Source organism: Augochlora pura, chromosome 3 (genome assembly GCF_028453695.1).
Source record: "Augochlora pura isolate Apur16 chromosome 3, APUR_v2.2.1, whole genome shotgun sequence".
Taxonomy (NCBI): domain Eukaryota; kingdom Metazoa; phylum Arthropoda; class Insecta; order Hymenoptera; family Halictidae; genus Augochlora; species Augochlora pura.
The window spans coordinates 25515936-25532352 of record NC_135774.1 but is presented as its reverse complement, the minus strand read 5'-3'; the positions used below and the strand labels follow the sequence as shown (position 1 = coordinate 25532352).

General features: G+C 40.7%; 4 protein-coding genes and 1 long non-coding RNA gene across 5 annotated transcripts; 3 read left to right on the top strand and 2 right to left on the bottom strand.

Annotated features, from left to right (window-relative positions):
- The first annotated feature begins 891 nt into the window (after positions 1 to 891).
- On the top strand, positions 892 to 5390 carry Dok (docking protein homolog). The gene is made up of 3 exons (XM_078176495.1): positions 892 to 1927; positions 2464 to 2637; positions 2715 to 5390. Exons 1-3 carry the CDS (start codon positions 1856 to 1858, stop codon positions 4152 to 4154), a joined length of 1686 nt encoding a protein of 561 aa, XP_078032621.1. The 5' UTR covers positions 892 to 1855; the 3' UTR covers positions 4155 to 5390.
- On the bottom strand, positions 4976 to 6118 carry LOC144467609 (DNL-type zinc finger protein). The gene is made up of 2 exons (XM_078176496.1): positions 5392 to 6118; positions 4976 to 5117 (listed from the first exon to the last, which is right to left on the bottom strand). The coding sequence occupies exon 1, from the start codon at positions 5980 to 5982 to the stop codon at positions 5503 to 5505; it is 480 nt and encodes a 159-aa protein (XP_078032622.1). The 5' UTR covers positions 5983 to 6118; the 3' UTR covers positions 4976 to 5117; positions 5392 to 5502.
- Positions 6119 to 6243: 125 nt separating this feature from the next.
- Positions 6244 to 7650, bottom strand: Eca (transmembrane p24 trafficking protein eclair). The gene is made up of 4 exons (XM_078197427.1): positions 7372 to 7650; positions 7057 to 7277; positions 6747 to 6893; positions 6244 to 6672 (listed from the first exon to the last, which is right to left on the bottom strand). Exons 1-4 carry the CDS (start codon positions 7502 to 7504, stop codon positions 6523 to 6525), a joined length of 651 nt encoding a protein of 216 aa, XP_078053553.1. The 5' UTR covers positions 7505 to 7650; the 3' UTR covers positions 6244 to 6522.
- A 786-nt stretch (positions 7651 to 8436) lies between these two features.
- Positions 8437 to 9803, top strand: Ddrgk1 (DDRGK domain containing 1). Its single transcript, XM_078197426.1, has 2 exons — positions 8437 to 8595; positions 8882 to 9803. Exons 1-2 carry the CDS (start codon positions 8511 to 8513, stop codon positions 9667 to 9669), a joined length of 873 nt encoding a protein of 290 aa, XP_078053552.1. The 5' UTR covers positions 8437 to 8510; the 3' UTR covers positions 9670 to 9803.
- Positions 9804 to 11699: 1896 nt separating this feature from the next.
- LOC144478993 (uncharacterized) lies at positions 11700 to 12277 on the top strand. Its single transcript, XR_013495434.1, has 2 exons — positions 11700 to 11883; positions 11968 to 12277. It is a non-coding gene; the product is annotated as an uncharacterized LOC144478993 (long non-coding RNA).
- Positions 12278 to 16417: the final 4140 nt, after the last annotated feature.

Here is a 16417-nt window from a genome sequence, read left to right as displayed (position 1 = left end):
TTATATAAACAAATTATCATGTTTCACGGAAAACACTTGCCACGAATCAATATCGATCCTCACTGTTATATGGTTAGAGAAGAATTATGTTTGTAATAATATATTCTATATCGTCCATTTCAATCTACATTCTAATGAGAATTTTGTAAGTTAAAAGAAATTCTTTGCATTCAACTGTTACAAACGCAAGAGGAATTTATTTACAGATGTATAGTCATCAGAGGTATATAATCAGAATGGAATCCAGCTGACAAAAAGTCGAGCACGGTGTAACCAAGCAGGTCGAGAGAAAAATTATGATTCGATGCAACGCTAAGTGGAGATCCGTAGCATGCGCATACGCTATGTATTTGGGTTGATATTCTGTGCTGTCGCGTTTACAATAGATTGCTTTCGATCGACCAGCGTGCAAGACATCAACAGTTAACGTCGCGCTGTCTATCAACGCAGGAGACAATTGTATTGTTTCATATCGGCCGGTGGAACGCAGCGGTATACCACTTCCGTGTAGCGAAAACAGAGATAACGCCGATGGCGTCGGTTATATTGTTGCAACCTACGCGAGGTCGTCACCATTAGAAAAATCACACGTTGCACGCGCGACTCTTTCTCCATTGTCTGCATGACATGCAATATTTCATTTATTCGTCGACTATCCATCCGTAATATTAATTTCTGCGATCTATACATATTTATTATACGGGGCCAATGAAATGTAATATATTTTATTTTGTGCACAATATCCTACAATTAGAATTGCTTAGTCCTCAAATTTCGTGGATAAAATGACACAATTTTTATTGTCTGAAAATAATATTTTCAGTAAATTAGCAGTATGTACAATCTATAATACAAAACATTTCCTCGCGTTTCTGTATACAATCAGTCGTTATCTTTTTAATGACTATTTTACTGTGTTCTTTACCTGTTGCCTTAATAATCTCTATTAAATATACTATGTAAACTGTTTTCTAAAGCTTTTACACCTATTGTCTCGTTATCTTCTCGTTTACAATAAGAATTCTATTGTACTTCTTATCGGCAAACTTTTGTATCAGAAACTGACAAAAATTGAATAAACCGCCAAAAAGGGTTCAAGTTTTGTACCCTTGAAGCAGCCCTTAGTTCCAGGTGGTTCCGCCAGTTCCGGTCCACCGGAACCGGAAGAAGGTCCGTCGGTCTTCCGACAGTTGTCGCCGAAAACATTACTACGGCGTTTGAATGGCACGCGGCTGCAATGGAAACGTGCTAATCGCATGTGTGATTCCACGGTGCTCGGTACAAGAATAACGATGAACGATAACGAAATTCGTGGCAAACAGTGTCCCGCTAGTATAATGCGTCGAAACATAACAGAAGAGGCGAGTTATCTGCTGGAATAGCGCCGTTCGCGACGATTCGGGTGACATCGTGCGGCACGGCGGCTACGTGCTAGCCTCTATTAGAGCTCCGACAGTTGGCTCCGAATGTGTACGGGAACCATGCAGCGACTGTACCGCTCGTGCATGTATAGATCGCGCGGCTCCACACGTACTGCACACATCGCTGGACGATTTTTCCACCGGAAATCTGGGCGAAGTTAACGCGACACAGCCACCCAAACATTCCGTGCAATGTCAAGCACCGTACAATATGATGGGCTGAACGTCTCCGGGAAAACTGACAGAAGGAACGCGCACGAGCTAGCCGTACGGGAAACGAGCCTAGGCGAACCAGTGAGAGGAATAGCACCGTCGTCGGTGAAAAGTGGGAGTGAAAGTGGAAAAATACCGTTTTTCGAAATTGCACGAGGGACAGGGCCGCGCACCTAGTGCAACAACCCACGAGACTATCTGCTGATGGTCCGCGGTGAACGATGGAGCCCGAGGAACCTCTGCTGCAAGGGATTCTGCTGTTACCGCCTCAAGGAATGCTAGGCCAACTCAAGGTTGGTTTCACATCGGCATAGATTTACAGCTCGCGTCTCGTAGACTGGTAGACATAACCGCCGCGACTTCGTTTCTTGCCCATTGTCTTCGTCGCCGGATGCAAATGATCCATCTCTCGTTATCAGTCATCGTCACCGAGGAATAACCTACAAAGCAGCGCGAGATCGAGTTACAGACGTATCAGTCGCGTTCGAGATCGCGCTGGATGCAACGTGATACACGTCACGCTTGATTCACAGCAATATTTTCTTCGAAATTTTCTGTAATATGTCACAGCGTTTCTCATCCGTTTTCCGTTGCGTACCGACACGTTTCCGCGGCATAATTTTAATTTGAAACTGGATCACGCATGCTTGACGGGAACGTTCACATTAATGTAATTCGCAAAAACTAGCACTCAATTTTTTTTTTTTAACTTGAGAAAGAAGTAAACAATTTTATAGGAAACGGATTATTAAAGAAAATATCTGAGATATTTTAACCATAGTCGATAAGTTGAGAAACACTGATTGTATCAAATGTTATTCTGTTGTAGAAAACATGGCACAAAAGGTTTTGCCAATTATTCAGAACCAGTAACTATGGAATCAAGCGCGTGGAGATCTACGATAACCAGGAAGAAGCTATTCTACAGTTACATACACCACGCATCATCACTTTGGATGCATGCATCAAAATTGCACCTAGCAACCAATCGCATGTGTTTACTGTAAGTATCGTTGATGTGTTTGTAATGCATTTTACTGCAGCGTGTTACTATTTCTTTTTATTATTTTGTTCGAACAGGTAGTAACAAAATCTGGAATCCATTATTTCGGATGTTACTCAGAATCAGACATGAGTCATTGGATTACTGCATTTCAGTTGGTTGCATTCAAAGATAGCGTGTCTAACCAAACTATAGAAGAGAACAACGATTTATATTGTACCAGTGGAGAAGGAGTATTTTCTGTGAAAGTTGTAGAAACAGATGCATCCAAACGATGTGGCCTAGAATGTAGAAATTATACCCTGGTAGTGGCTGCAGCTAATATCAAATTAATGGATGGCGATGTAGTTCTATTTACTTGGCCGTACAGATATATCAGAAGATACGGCTACAAAGATGGCAAGTTCATTTTTGAGGCAGGCAGAAAATGCGAGTCGGGAGAAGGTTCGTTTCGTATGGAACACAGCAGCCAACAAGAAATCTTCAGATGTATGTATGCGAAGATGAAATCTATGAAGAAACTAATGAACGAAGAAGGTAATCCAGCCATTGAGTGCAACGATGCTCAGTATCATGCTGCCTTGTCTATGGAAGCAGGCTCCAGAGCAGCATTACCTCCCTCCCCAAATAGTTCTGGTAATTTAATTGACATTGACTTTTCAACTCCGCAAAATTCCCAAAAGCAATCAATCTCGTCTTCAAACACGGACGCTAATTTATCTAGTAAACCTTCCTCTTCTCTTCTCAAGTCTAAACCCGCTAAACCACCACGGAAATATGCGTTCCAAGGTTTGCCGGATAAGAAGAATGCAGACTCTGAGTTACCAGACTCGTCCGCGTGCGAAGAATACAAGGTGTTGAATCGAGACAATTCGCCGGAATTGTCCCAGAAAACAATAGGGAGTTCGATATTTGACGACGAAGAGAGACACTCGTACGATTTAGTTGAAGTAAGAAACGATGCGTGGAAAACTCATGGTATTGATACTATACATCACACAGAGCGAACGAACTCGTTATTACACGGTGACAAAGGGAAAGAGAACGAGGACGACTTCCAATATGAAACTGTGATGCCCCTTATCTCATCCCAAATCTCATCGAAAAGTAAGTCTAGTATTTCTGATAATCCAATAACCACGTCGACAACTAATGTGTCGAGTAAACCCATTGATGAACCTGATTACGACAAGTTAGAGCACTTTGGATCGGCGAGCAAAATCAATCAAAAGGGTACATTTAAATTCGGGAATTTTAGCAATGTTTCTCAGAATTCACATTCCAATGTTTCGTTAAATAATTCTACGATCGACACTACCACTGCTTGGTCTCATTATGATATTGTAGAAGATATGTCCGCTGTTAGATTAGCAGATGATAGTCATCTCGGATATGGTGTTATTAGAAAAAAATCGAGCCAGTCCGAGGCTGGTTCTGCCAGCAGTACAACTGGTCCACAGCATAAAGTCTTTAATAATAGTGAATATGCAATTGTATCAAAACCAAAAAGGGTATAAAAAGTCCAAAAAAATTTCCGTTTCGTAAAAATATTAATTATTTTTAATTCAGAGATTCTAATTCTCCAAAACGATAAAAGTAACACTAGTCTACATTATGACTAGAATAAGAACATTCCTACCATTGTCTGTATAACGAAACAGTGGTGTTGATATTTTATAATTTTGTTATATATACTTATATATTCGCGGAAGTGAAAATGATATTCGTCTTCTGTAAAGATTAGTTTAAGAGATACTAGTCTATTTAATCATTGTGAATTGTTTAGGAATAGTTAATTATAATATAAACAAAATGAAATAATTTTTTTCAAAAAATCGATCGCTAATTCTTTAAAATATACAACCGACTGATCGCAACGAAATGATATAGGTGCCTTATATCGTAAAATTAGATAAGAAAGTCGAGATAAGTTTTATTAAAATCTCTGCAGAGATTCAGAGTTAAATTTGCATGTTATTTGAATATATGGTGTACTTAGAGATATTTAATTACTGTTATTATCATACTATGATTAGGTCTTTATTACAGTGACGTAGTAACTTCGATTACAGTTTCTACTACTAAGATCTTTGAAGTTAATGATATCATGCAATAGTATATAATATTATACGTGATAAGCGGAAAACAATAAGTCATTCCCCAGGTTTCTTATACATATATTTTATATACTTATGTACTATATAAACATATACATTTATAAAAGTTTTAACTATGTATCATATTATTAAGTGAAACATAGTTTTATGAAAAGTGTATTGTATACATGCATACTTCATAATTATTTATATAAATATTCATATTTTCTTAATTAGAGTTTGCCATAACTCAGTAACTCCTATATCATGTGCCAAGGTCTGCCATTCAAATTTATTGATATTAAATTGTGTAAGACAACGAAGCCATCTGCGCAAGAAAGTTAAATTACCCAAATGGGCAAGCTCATCAAATTTTTATACGACCTGAAAAATATTTTTCAAATATATATATATTTTCCACCAAATTGTACATACAAGTAATAATATTTACATTACATGCAATCGTTAAAAAACGTTCAAAGTATGTATGACACGGTAAATACAACGCTAGTTCTAGTATTTTTAATTTGAAGGATCAAAAACAAATCTTCAAGTCTTTCGATACTGACCAAACTTTTCCGATATTATTTTTTACGTATATAAGTTACACGTAATATTAGAGCTATATGTGGTATACAATAAATTTCGAAATATTTACATCAGCTTAAATATTTAATTCCCTATTTGTCCTCTGAAGTTCCTTCTTTCTTCTGCAACGCCTTTTGATCCAATAAGATTTGTAAATGATGGTATTTTCTCTTTTCTATCATTATTTCTCCGTTTTCGGAGAAATTTCGATGTAACCATCTACATCGTTCATAACTTTTTTAACCGTCTCTCCTTTTTTTAACAGAAATCTTTCTATGTTTTTAGTTGTTTTCATTTCTTCAAACCATCCAAGATTGTCAGCTATCAAATGATTATTCTTGCAGTTGTCACATCGAACTATAACTACCCCTTCCTCATATGCAACTTTTGAAATCAGTTTACTGTTTCTATGGTTACACTTTTTACAGGTGAACTCAAGTTTCATCTTTCTGTCGACCTTTCCAAGGAAATGCTTCGCAGTTTTGTCTTCATCTTCTTGCGGTATATTACAAAATTTCGTCTGCGTTCGGGAGACGAATCTTTTATCAAAATTAATATGAACACAATTTTTAGATATCAATAATGTCCGATGTAAACTTGTAAACTCTTGCGCAATAGCTAATTTATTTGCACACCGAACTGCGTGTCGAATCGTAAACATTTCGACTTTTCTTCGTGCATACAATGTCACTAATCACTTTCCCAATGCAACGATTCCGATTTTTTAATAATTCGAAACGATTTGCATTTACTGAATCACTGTACGCGACATGTGCGTACTCAGCATTGTATTTCTATGTGATATTGTCACGTGGTCTAAAGGGGAGTTCACATGCTCATTCAACCGCCATTTTGTTAATTCCTCGCATGCGTATGCTGCCTGTTAACTGTTATATAAATATGTAAACATAAGAACAAGACAAACCTTTTTGAAAATTACAATAGACTTTTATTCCTATGAAAAATTGCATTATACATTGTTTTCGTTACAATAAAAAGTCGCTTATTTCAAACGAGTACATACTTGATTGAGGAACCTCAGTGGACACAGCCACAGATTAAATTGTTCATTGAAACGGACCATTATTCTATGCTTACAATATTCGATTTTTCTTTTTTTGAATAAATTAAAATGAGTTTTACACGATGACGAAGGAAAAATTAAAAATGTCTAATAGCCTAGGAATAAGTCGAACCTACTTTACACTAATTTCTTTGCTTCAAAGAAGTTCTTCAAATGTTTCATTTGCCATAAACCCATAATCAAGAGAACCACAGACTGTGTGAGGGACCACCAGAGCACCCGTCTATGCGTGCTTTCGGATGTTTGCCGGAAGCGTTCTTCTCGGTACTGAAAGAGAAAGATTACAGATATTAATTCAAATGCAAGTGGAAATTGAAACACGCCTTAGAACAACCAGTTACCCTCTGGTAATTTTGTTCCTTGGTTATCTGGTCTACTTGGTCAAGAAGTTGACGTATTCTCAGTTCTAATTCAGTGAACTGTTCCTTTTGTTTGATATTGGCATACTCAATAGCATGTTCACCCACTTGAATGTCCAAATGGACACGCTGGAAATTAAAAGAAACAACTTATGTCAGACAAATAAAATAGTCCAAGTTCAAATCAACAAAAAAAGAAAGTAAGGATTAATTATTAAGGATCAGAGTCCTTTGGCACTAAGTAAGGAGTAGCTAGAAATATAGGATGTTCATATAAATGCAGTTCACACACCAACTGAGTACCACTGAACCAAGCACTGGTGTTGGAATATAGGCAAATAACATGTTCTCCAGGGGTGTGAGAAGTGAATGAAATTCGTCCCTCTGAACTGTACACTCTCGAAAGAATTATTTTGTCATCCGGATCGCTAACTTCCACGTGCATTCCCATTCCCGGACTGCTGCGAATGAAGTCGTCGGCTCGGGGGTCGTATACTTCGACCTTGTAATTTACTGCAAAAAGCGGAAACATGAAACACGGTACTGTCATTGATGAGATTGACACGAACAGATATTACTTTCATTAATTCGAATGTTTCATACACACCGAGAACTGTCGTATCATCTGGAATCTCTTCGATGAAACATTTTCTCTCAGTTTCACCGATGTGAAAGTACAGACCCGTACCATACTCGAGGATGCACAGAAAGACGAGGATTACACCTCCGTGTTTTAACATGATTACGAATTAGCGTGCTTTTGATAGCACGATAAAAATATTGAACTGCAATGAAAATTATGTGAGAGACAGCAGTACGCAGACAGAACACGTCACCTAAGAAAACAACCGTTGAAATTTATGCGAGAGGCGCCACTGGTCACAGGGCTCTGCTATGTCAATACACGTGTACATATGTATGCACTTCAGTAATGGGTCCTACTTCTATGCACGTTTAGTGCTCCCTAAGCTGGCTCGGACATCCCTACCATTTTACTGCGCATTCGACTTTGTGGAAGTATTGTAAAAAGTACGAAATCGGTTGAAAAGAAAGAGAACGATACTCATAAAATTGTATGTGTGATTGAGCACATGGTTAGGAAACCTAACAATCTGTCGTGTTTGCGGTCTCACCTTTTCTGCGCATTCGTTCGGTTGACGCGCCATCAGAGACAAGCGGCGCGAAATTCGATATTTAAAGAAGCTTTAAATAATAGAACATGTTACTTAATAGGATTCTGGAAAACGTATTTGCCGAGTCTATTTTTGCGTTTATTTACTATTTAAAAAATCCATTTTATATCAATATTACTTCACAGCCATTAGCTCTATGTAATTATCAATTTCAAATTAGTTATAGAATAATAAAAGTTTCTTCCGATCTATAACTTATTGGAAATCAAAAATTACGTCCACTGCCTGAGTCTCACCATGTGGAGGTTGCTGTAAAAGAGTATGACCGCAAACACGGTAGAATGAGACAAGTTACATTGTACGTCGGTGTAACTTGCTCCACATGTAGTTGTCTGGTTTCATGCTCTTTTGTTTTCTCTCTTTTTCTTTGATTGAGAGGGCAGCACTATCTCACCGGTAAACTCTCAACCAATCAGAGTCAAGAAAATTTCTACACTAACCTCCGCTAACAGATTGAGCTTCGGCCTGACGGTGAGCAGAAGTAGGATCAATCACTGTATACGCAGATGTATACTTTGCTGACAATGTGTAGTTTTTGATAAATAAAAAAAAAATGGACGTTACCTTATTAACTTTCCTGGCTATTGTAATTCTGCTTTTGATTGTGATTTGCATGGTATTTTTGAAAAGAACACGCGGTACGTGCCTCGCAATTCAATCATACATTTTCACAAATATTTCATTAAAACAGTACCTGCAACAAAACTTCCTAACCTCTTGGTTTATTTTGAAACAGATGTTATGAGCGTTTTTCGTATAATTATTGCTTTAATCAAACAGATACAATATTAATATGTAGAAAAAGTCTATCACTTAGAAACTCAAGGTTTCCATTATGAATCGTATTTTCGTTTGTCATAACAAAGTTTTAGGTTATATATATATTAATTTGAAATATTTGCTCCTCCTTTGGATATGCTATAGTTACGGAAAAGAAGCCAACTACTGCACAAGCTGCTCCAGAGAAGAGAATAAGGAGGGCAGCGGGTCAAAGAACCACCAGACGTCGTCTGCAAGCGACTACAGTTCCGCAGAATCAGGAAGACGAAGATGCATCAGGGAATGAAGCCAATGATGAAGCAGACGAGAAACCAGATCCGTCTGACCAAAAAATGGGAGCCAAGAAGAGGGCAAAATTAGCTGCGAAAGCAGAGAAGAAATTACAAAGGGAAGTAGCGGTAAGAGACAGGGAAGAGCGCAAAAAGAGGGATCAGCTGATTCAAGAGCAAAGGGACAAGCAATATGAAAAGGAACTCGAAGAAGAACAGAAACAAGAAGATGCTGAAAAGAAAGCCAGAGAGGAGAAAGAGAAGAAAGAGTATGAAGAATATTTAAAAATGAAAGAAGCATTTAGTATAGAAGAAGAAGGCTACGAGGACGACACGAAAGAGGATGAGGAAGATCTATTAGAAGCATTTGTACAATACATTAAAGATAGTAAAGTAGTAGTCCTGGAAGATCTAGCTGCTGTATTCAGTCTCAAGGCTGAAAGCGTCGTTGAAAGAATCACAGAGTTACAAGCGAATGGAAGTCTAACAGGTGTAATAGACGACAGAGGGAAATTCATTTACATTTCTCAGGAGGAGTTCGAAGCTGTTGCAAAATTCGTGAAACAACGAGGTAGGATCAGCATCTCCGAGTTGGCTGAAAATTCCAATCATTTAATAAATCTTACACCAAAGAGTAAGGTCAACATGGTGGAGGCAACATAGATGCTTGTATATGTAAAATAAGTATAACGCAATAAATTTATATATTACTGTAAATGTGATAGAAATATCCATCCACGAAAAATTATATAGATGTTATTTTATACACAGAATTATAAATATTTTATTTAAATGTATATCAAACGCTATTTAAATACAGTACTTATTTACCTTACGCATTGCTGCGTTTATTCTAGATATAAAGACCGAACAAATAATCGGTAATCGATAGACTGTCGGAATTAACATTTTACGTGGTGAATTATTTCTCCTTGAATATGTTCACGCTACGGTTTAATGGAAACTTCCACCTGGAATGGAAGGGGAGGGGGTTATAGGGGTCACTGTAAGAATTTATTAAAAATCATAATAATTATGAAATATTCGTATAATAAACAGTGGAAATTTTATTAAGGAAAAAAATTCCCGATCTGGGATAGTTAATCTTTTTATCATAAAACAGCTTGCTTACTTGAAAGTAACACCTGATGACACCTGAGAGCGATGTTGCGTCAGATTCTAGTTTGTCGTTGATGGCAAGCAGAACAGTTTTATTTTTTATTTGTCGCGAGGTGCATAATTTACTGTATTGGGCACGGCTCGGGCGTTTACGTGGTTACGCGATCGGAGGAAGAATAGGAAAACAGATAAAGCTAATTATTCCTCCGCGATCGAGATCTTCGAGAGACTTCGGTGAAAAAAGATTGATATGCCGTTGATTTACGCGACGGGGCCCTTTACGACCATTAGGTGTCCCATTCCTCACCCTAAAGTTAGTTCAGCAGCTTCGTGGACTCCGAAATTTTCCTCTCGGTGCCGGGAACAAACGCTCAGTTTGTTTTAGACCGAATGATAATAGTCCTGGTCCTCGGAGCCGTGTCGCAGCGAGAGAATTATAGTCTTCGCGCTATATAACCGATGTTTATTCTTCCCGATCAACCGAGACGATCCATGACCGTCCACGACTAGATCGGTAGTCGAGGAAAATTTATGAAATCTGTTTATTACCTAATGGCTCATCGTCATTAATTTATCCACCGGCCAATCTATTTTCACGCCTTGAAAAACGAGATTGCCATTCGAGGAATGAAACTTTGATTCATCAGCCAGCTAAATTATTCACGACATGTTTTTCCGTTAACGTATCTGGATCTCCGTCATTTTGTCCTCGATTTTCGCGACGACCTGTCGCAGAGATCTCTTTTGGGGGGAAACTCGGATCGACACCCCACTTATTTTGCGATCGAGTCACGTTTTCGAATCGTTAAACCGATCAAAAATTCCGCCAACCGATCGAGGAGATCGTGATCGGTCCCCACTCGATTTCGCGCGAAGTAGGGGACACGCAGAGCCTATGTAAGAGCCGCGGGATCGCCGGGGATCCTGCAGTCTTCCTGAAGATTTCGCGAGACGTTTGTTGCCCAAAGTTTTATAATCGTCCGTTTCGAGTCTCGCTCAAGTGATTCGCATAAGTCGATCTTTCAGATCTCCGAGATCCTGCTAGAGTATTTCGACCAGTGTTTCGTGTTGATCGTGAAGATCTATGTGTCGATGAGGTGCAAAGTCTTAGATTGCCAAGGCAACACACCGACCTTTTTGCCCAGTGTCAGGTAAATATCGCAAACAGGTTCCAGATTTGCTACGAATAGTCACCTGAAATAGTCGATCGATCGTACAATCGTCTTTTGAGCATATCAATCTTTGATGACGCGGAGCAACCGCGTAATACAATAAACGCAGTTGGAACCTGTTTTCTCGTTCTCTCCGCGAACAGTGTCCCTTCTAATGTGAACGATTTTCATCGAACTTTGTCAATTTTATGTCTGATCGTACGATTATGATTTTCTGTTGTTTCGATAGACTCGCAAAAAATCTCCGAACTCGCAAGGGCAGTCGACGTGGTAACACTGCAAACCGCTTAGAACTTTTGGTTCTAGTTCATTTGCATCACGTGCCATAGAGTGAGTATCTCTGTACCTCGAGAACTATTGCAATACCAAGATATATATGTAACGGAAACTCTAATTTCAGGGATTCGATCCGAGCAGAATTTCACGGTGGTGTCTCATCGCTTCAGCAAATTCTAAGGATCTTGGAGCTTGCGGTCATTCATTTGTGTTAATAGGTGACGGAAGATCGAGGACGCTTGAAGAGAATCAAGATGGTCTTCACTAACATTGAAACTTCGACGATCAAGACTGCTTACCCTGACATCAAGTACTGATTCAGTTTAAACTTTTCGTTGATATCGTCGAAAAGTTGGCGGCCGAAAGGGTTGTTAAATAATTTGTCGAATTACAGGAAGGACAAGCATGGCCAGGCATCGTCGGTGTATCGAACGCAAACGGCGCAGCCGACGAAAAACGAGAAGTACGGCTCCTGGGGTCCGATCTACAAGAACAAGCAGAACTTCGTCGACATGCATCTCTGCTAACACGCACTATCACGGCTAATGGTTCCAGCCGCGTCTTCGGTCTCTAAAATAATCACACCTCCGGAAATCGTGATCATTCCGCCGGAATTTCGACAAAAATGGCGGCTGGAACGGAATCTAACTCCATGCAGCATCGCAGACTTTATAATGTATGAATAAATGTCTACACCACCACAATTCGATCGTGTTGACCCTGCTTCGGTAATGATAAGAGAATATATATATATATTATAACATAATTAGGTCGTTATCGTATTGGACTTGTGGAGATCTTTTCGATAATTGGTTCGTCTGTAAGTCAGAGTTACGCGAGACTAAAGTTTTATTTCTTCTTTAAATTAATACTGTTCTTGATAGTAGAGAGTCTGAGGAGGAGACGTGGTGTTAGGCAGAGGATGAACGAGATGCCAGAAAAAGTGCATCGAGCTCTAGTTCCGGCGGATACGACGAAGACAAAGAACACGGAAAAAATAGCCTGTTCCCTAAAAGCCGACTGGATCTCCGAGATGACGCGTCGGAACGGTACAGCCCTACCAATTTCCACATCATCGGATACCATACCTACACCAAAATCAAATTCCACAAACATATCTTGTATGTTTTCCCGTTACACGCTTATTTTCCTTTCGCCGTTTTCGGAACCGTAACACGGTCTTTGGGCGCTTAAGTAGATACTTCCGTCTTGGTCAGACACGACTGTCGCTGGTATGCGCTGGCCATTGGTGACCGGCACATAGTACAAACAAATTAACGCATGACGGTGCCGGTCGAATGAGTCGAAATTATCCAAATGTGCAAATATATTTAATTTAGACATTTTAGTAATATATTTTTGATGAGACATTTTTTAATATTGCAAAATTTATATATATTTATATTTTATAGCAAAATGGAATGAGCCTTTTTCAAACACAAAGTATCACATTGTAAAGTTTCCTTTAACAAAATCGTGGATGTTTAAACTTTAGACCACATGACAAGACTTTCAATATATTATTGAAAAGGAAAATCTTTTTAAAATGGTCAAAATAGATAGCGTAAAAAATTTCATGAATCAGTGTTACGTTTCCGATGACAAAAATATGATTGGCAATGCACGAATATTTCCTACCACGAGAAGTAACAGAAATTTTCCAGCATGCCCTACCGAATTCTGAAAGAAAAATCGACGAATACGTGGAAGGTGAAAAATAACACACAAAATGTATCCAGAAATAGTTGTTTGAAAATTGGCACTCCGTTCAAGGCTGGACGTTTCGGAAAAACATCGATTCATCGAAATCCCATGGTTTCCACCCCGTAGCGGTGAAAATAGTAGGGGGGAATGCCCCGGGACGTTCGGTGGTGGGGAAACGTCGAGAAGGAAAAAGAAGGCTCCTGGACAAACGGGGAGGACGAGTGCAACGTGGTGCAGTCGTTGAAAGCGCGTCGACTGGCTCGGTCTTCCTCTGAATGGAGGGTCGGGGGAGGAATAGTGCCTCTCGTAGCCGGACGATTCGCGTATCTGCCCACCCTCTCTAATTTATTTATTTATCACCGCGGAAGTACCGGTGTGACGGTGCCGTCGACCGCCGGGGAAATCATTTTTTTTTCGCCTCGCGACGGAGTTGTGTCGTCGACGACGGTGCACAGGACGGAACCGCAAGACCGGGAGACAACAGGAGAAAGAAGGAAAAGTGTCGTTGCTCCGTTGGAACGCGAGATACCCGAGAGAGAGAAAGAGAGAGAGAGAGAGAGAGAAAGTCGACGTCCCGACGCTGCTATTTCGAGGCTGAAACACAACCGGGTAAGCTTTTGTCCGATAGTCTCGCAGCCGGCTGCTCTCTTTTCGCCGGCGAATTTCAAGTGCATGACTCGTGACCTTTTACTTCGCCTACCCTCCTGTCTGGGAAAACGGTTCCTTTTTTCGGGATTCCGTGCTGTTCCCATTCCGTTTCACCGGACCCGCGTACGCGACGTCTCAAATTTGGCCTTGGAGAACCTTCTTTTCGTTCACCAGGAAATTTTATATCACCGTTACATTGTTCGATTCTTTCATTCGATCCGTTTGGGTCAACGAGAAATTGTTTGCGAGAAATTCATCCACTTGGTAAATCAAATATTGCATTATTGTCCAGACTGGGTTGAGCTAGGAAGGAAATGGTGGCTTTGAATAATATAAAATAAAAGCACAGAAATAAGTAAAATAAAAATTTGGGATCTCTTTCTGTAACAATTTTAGGTAGAAGGATAGCTTCAAGTTGCAATTGCTCAGGGTTATTTCCAACAATTCGTGCAATATAATTACGAGAATAATTCCTGAGAATTGTTATCTAACAATACGCTTGCAACCTTCGATGATACAACTCTAGCTTTCATTTCAACGTTTCGCGACGAATAATTGAGAAATAATTAAACAGAACGTTCCCTGAGACTTCAACTTATCGTCTTCGCACCTGGAAGACATAAATCTATTCTCTTCTTAACGCAGTACTTAACGCCCGTACAAAAAGGGAGTCATCGCGATGCTCTCGCTTTGAACATCCTCAAGTGTTCTCTTGTGGGTTGAAGAGTTCTGGGGTACACAAAAGAACACAATTACCTGATTTACAGCCGTAACTTCCACTAGTTAAGTCTACAGTATCTTCCACCGCGGTCAAACTTCTGCTACAATGTCGGAACAAAGTTCTCACCTTGTCCGCGGCGAATTCGATATCAATGTTGGTAATAAAGTAATTCCCGAGTTTCCGAGTAGCCTAACTGCTCGCGATCTATTTTTTGCCAGCGTCGAGTGGCTCGGGAGTGCGATGCCGGAGGAAATCCGCCAGAGCAGTCAGCTGAGAGAGAGAGAGGGAGAGAGAGAGAGAGAGAGAGAGCTGGGTTTAAATGTCCGGCAGCTATTCCCGATGTCATAGAGAACCGTCCTTCTCGCGTGTCAGCCTAATTGCTTTGCATTCCGATAAAACTCGCCGCGGAAACGAAGATACGTACTCGTCGCGAGTCCTTGGTCGGTCCTTTTTTTTTATCGCGATAATCGACGGGTCCGCGCGGACCGGAAACGTAGCTTCCTCCGCGATGATCCCTCGAACGTGGAACAACGTCCCTTCGCGTGCCGAAGGGCGGCCGTCACGTCTAAATCCCGACGTGTCCTCTCCCTTCCCGTTCCCTCCCTGTCGATGGTAATGCTCGTTGCATCCGTAGGTACCACGCACTCGGCCCGCTATTTTTGTCGGCGGGCCTCGAACAGTTGCTAGTAGACACCCTCTTGCGAGCAGCCGGAGACGGGACAGAGGAGCCGGGATACCCTCTCCCGGCTCTCGGCGCGTGCCCGGACACGCTCGGGACCTCATTAGCCCTTGTCCTCGAGGAAAAATGATGAATGGCTTGATAAGAATACTACTCGAAAGCCTTTCGGAAACAACGGCGCCACGGTCTTCACCGTCTAGCTTCCTAGCTGACAGGAATTCCTCGGCGCGCGACCCCTTTCTCGAAAAATTCTGATGCACGCAGCTCGTGGTCTATGCTTTTCGAATCGTTATCGGTAACTGGGACGAGAACTTGACGCGTCTTTATCAACTGTGATAGAGAAAATAGCTTCACATACTTTCTGATAATTAATATCGATTTTTCGCATGGTTCCTTAAGGTTTATAGACAAGCGTCTCGAAGTACTTAAAAAGAAACGTCGATAGAAATAGATAACTAAAACGATAAAATTATAAGTGATCTTAAAGGTACCTTATTATCGTCAAAAAATGTCTGCCACCAGGGTGTTAATAACTAACGCCAATGAACAAATCCAAGAGCCAATTATTACACAAAATTCCGTTAGTCGAAGACACGTTCTACACGGCAACCACGGCCTAAGACATTGCCTAATCGCCTGATCCAGCTCGTGAACCGAGGAACGTAACTTTCTCGGTCACCCAATTAAAACTCCCCGGACTATTCCTACGACGGCGACAGTCCCAAACCAGAGACAACCGCATAAAACTCCCGTCGACTAAAGAGCTCTTCCTTCTCCCGGATGGAATATCTACACGGTGGTCCGCGATCAGCGTCACCGTGCCTTTCTCCGTGGCGCAGTCATTAAAGAAAATAGACGGTCGCATAAATTGCGCGAAGGGCAGAGGATTTACGAAACGGTGGGAGGCGCGGGGACCGGAAGCATTTAGGCGGGACAAGGACCCACCGCGCTTCGATTAACAAAGTCCAATAAATTTCCGGGATACCCTGGGTGTCTCGTGTCACCCGGACCCATCCCGGAGTTGAACGAACTCGGCCGGTCGCCGGGGCGACGACACCCTCGACGCCGTCCGACGCAGCGACGACGCGTTCG

Coding starts and splice junctions, on each gene's coding strand:
- Dok (XM_078176495.1), top strand. CDS start 1,856: ATGGAGCCCGAGGAACCTCTGCTGCAAGGGATTCTGCTGTTACCGCCT. Junction 1,928..2,463: donor GAATGCTAGGCCAACTCAAG/GTTGGTTTCACA, acceptor ATTCTGTTGTAG/AAAACATGGCACAAAAGGTT. Junction 2,638..2,714: donor ACCAATCGCATGTGTTTACT/GTAAGTATCGTT, acceptor TTGTTCGAACAG/GTAGTAACAAAATCTGGAAT.
- LOC144467609 (XM_078176496.1), bottom strand. CDS start 5,982: ATGTTTACGATTCGACACGCAGTTCGGTGTGCAAATAAATTAGCTATT.
- Eca (XM_078197427.1), bottom strand. CDS start 7,504: ATGTTAAAACACGGAGGTGTAATCCTCGTCTTTCTGTGCATCCTCGAG. Junction 7,278..7,371: donor AGATGATACGACAGTTCTCG/GTGTGTATGAAA, acceptor CGCTTTTTGCAG/TAAATTACAAGGTCGAAGTA. Junction 6,894..7,056: donor GGTTCAGTGGTACTCAGTTG/GTGTGTGAACTG, acceptor TTTAATTTCCAG/CGTGTCCATTTGGACATTCA.
- Ddrgk1 (XM_078197426.1), top strand. CDS start 8,511: ATGGACGTTACCTTATTAACTTTCCTGGCTATTGTAATTCTGCTTTTG. Junction 8,596..8,881: donor ATTTTTGAAAAGAACACGCG/GTACGTGCCTCG, acceptor GATATGCTATAG/TTACGGAAAAGAAGCCAACT.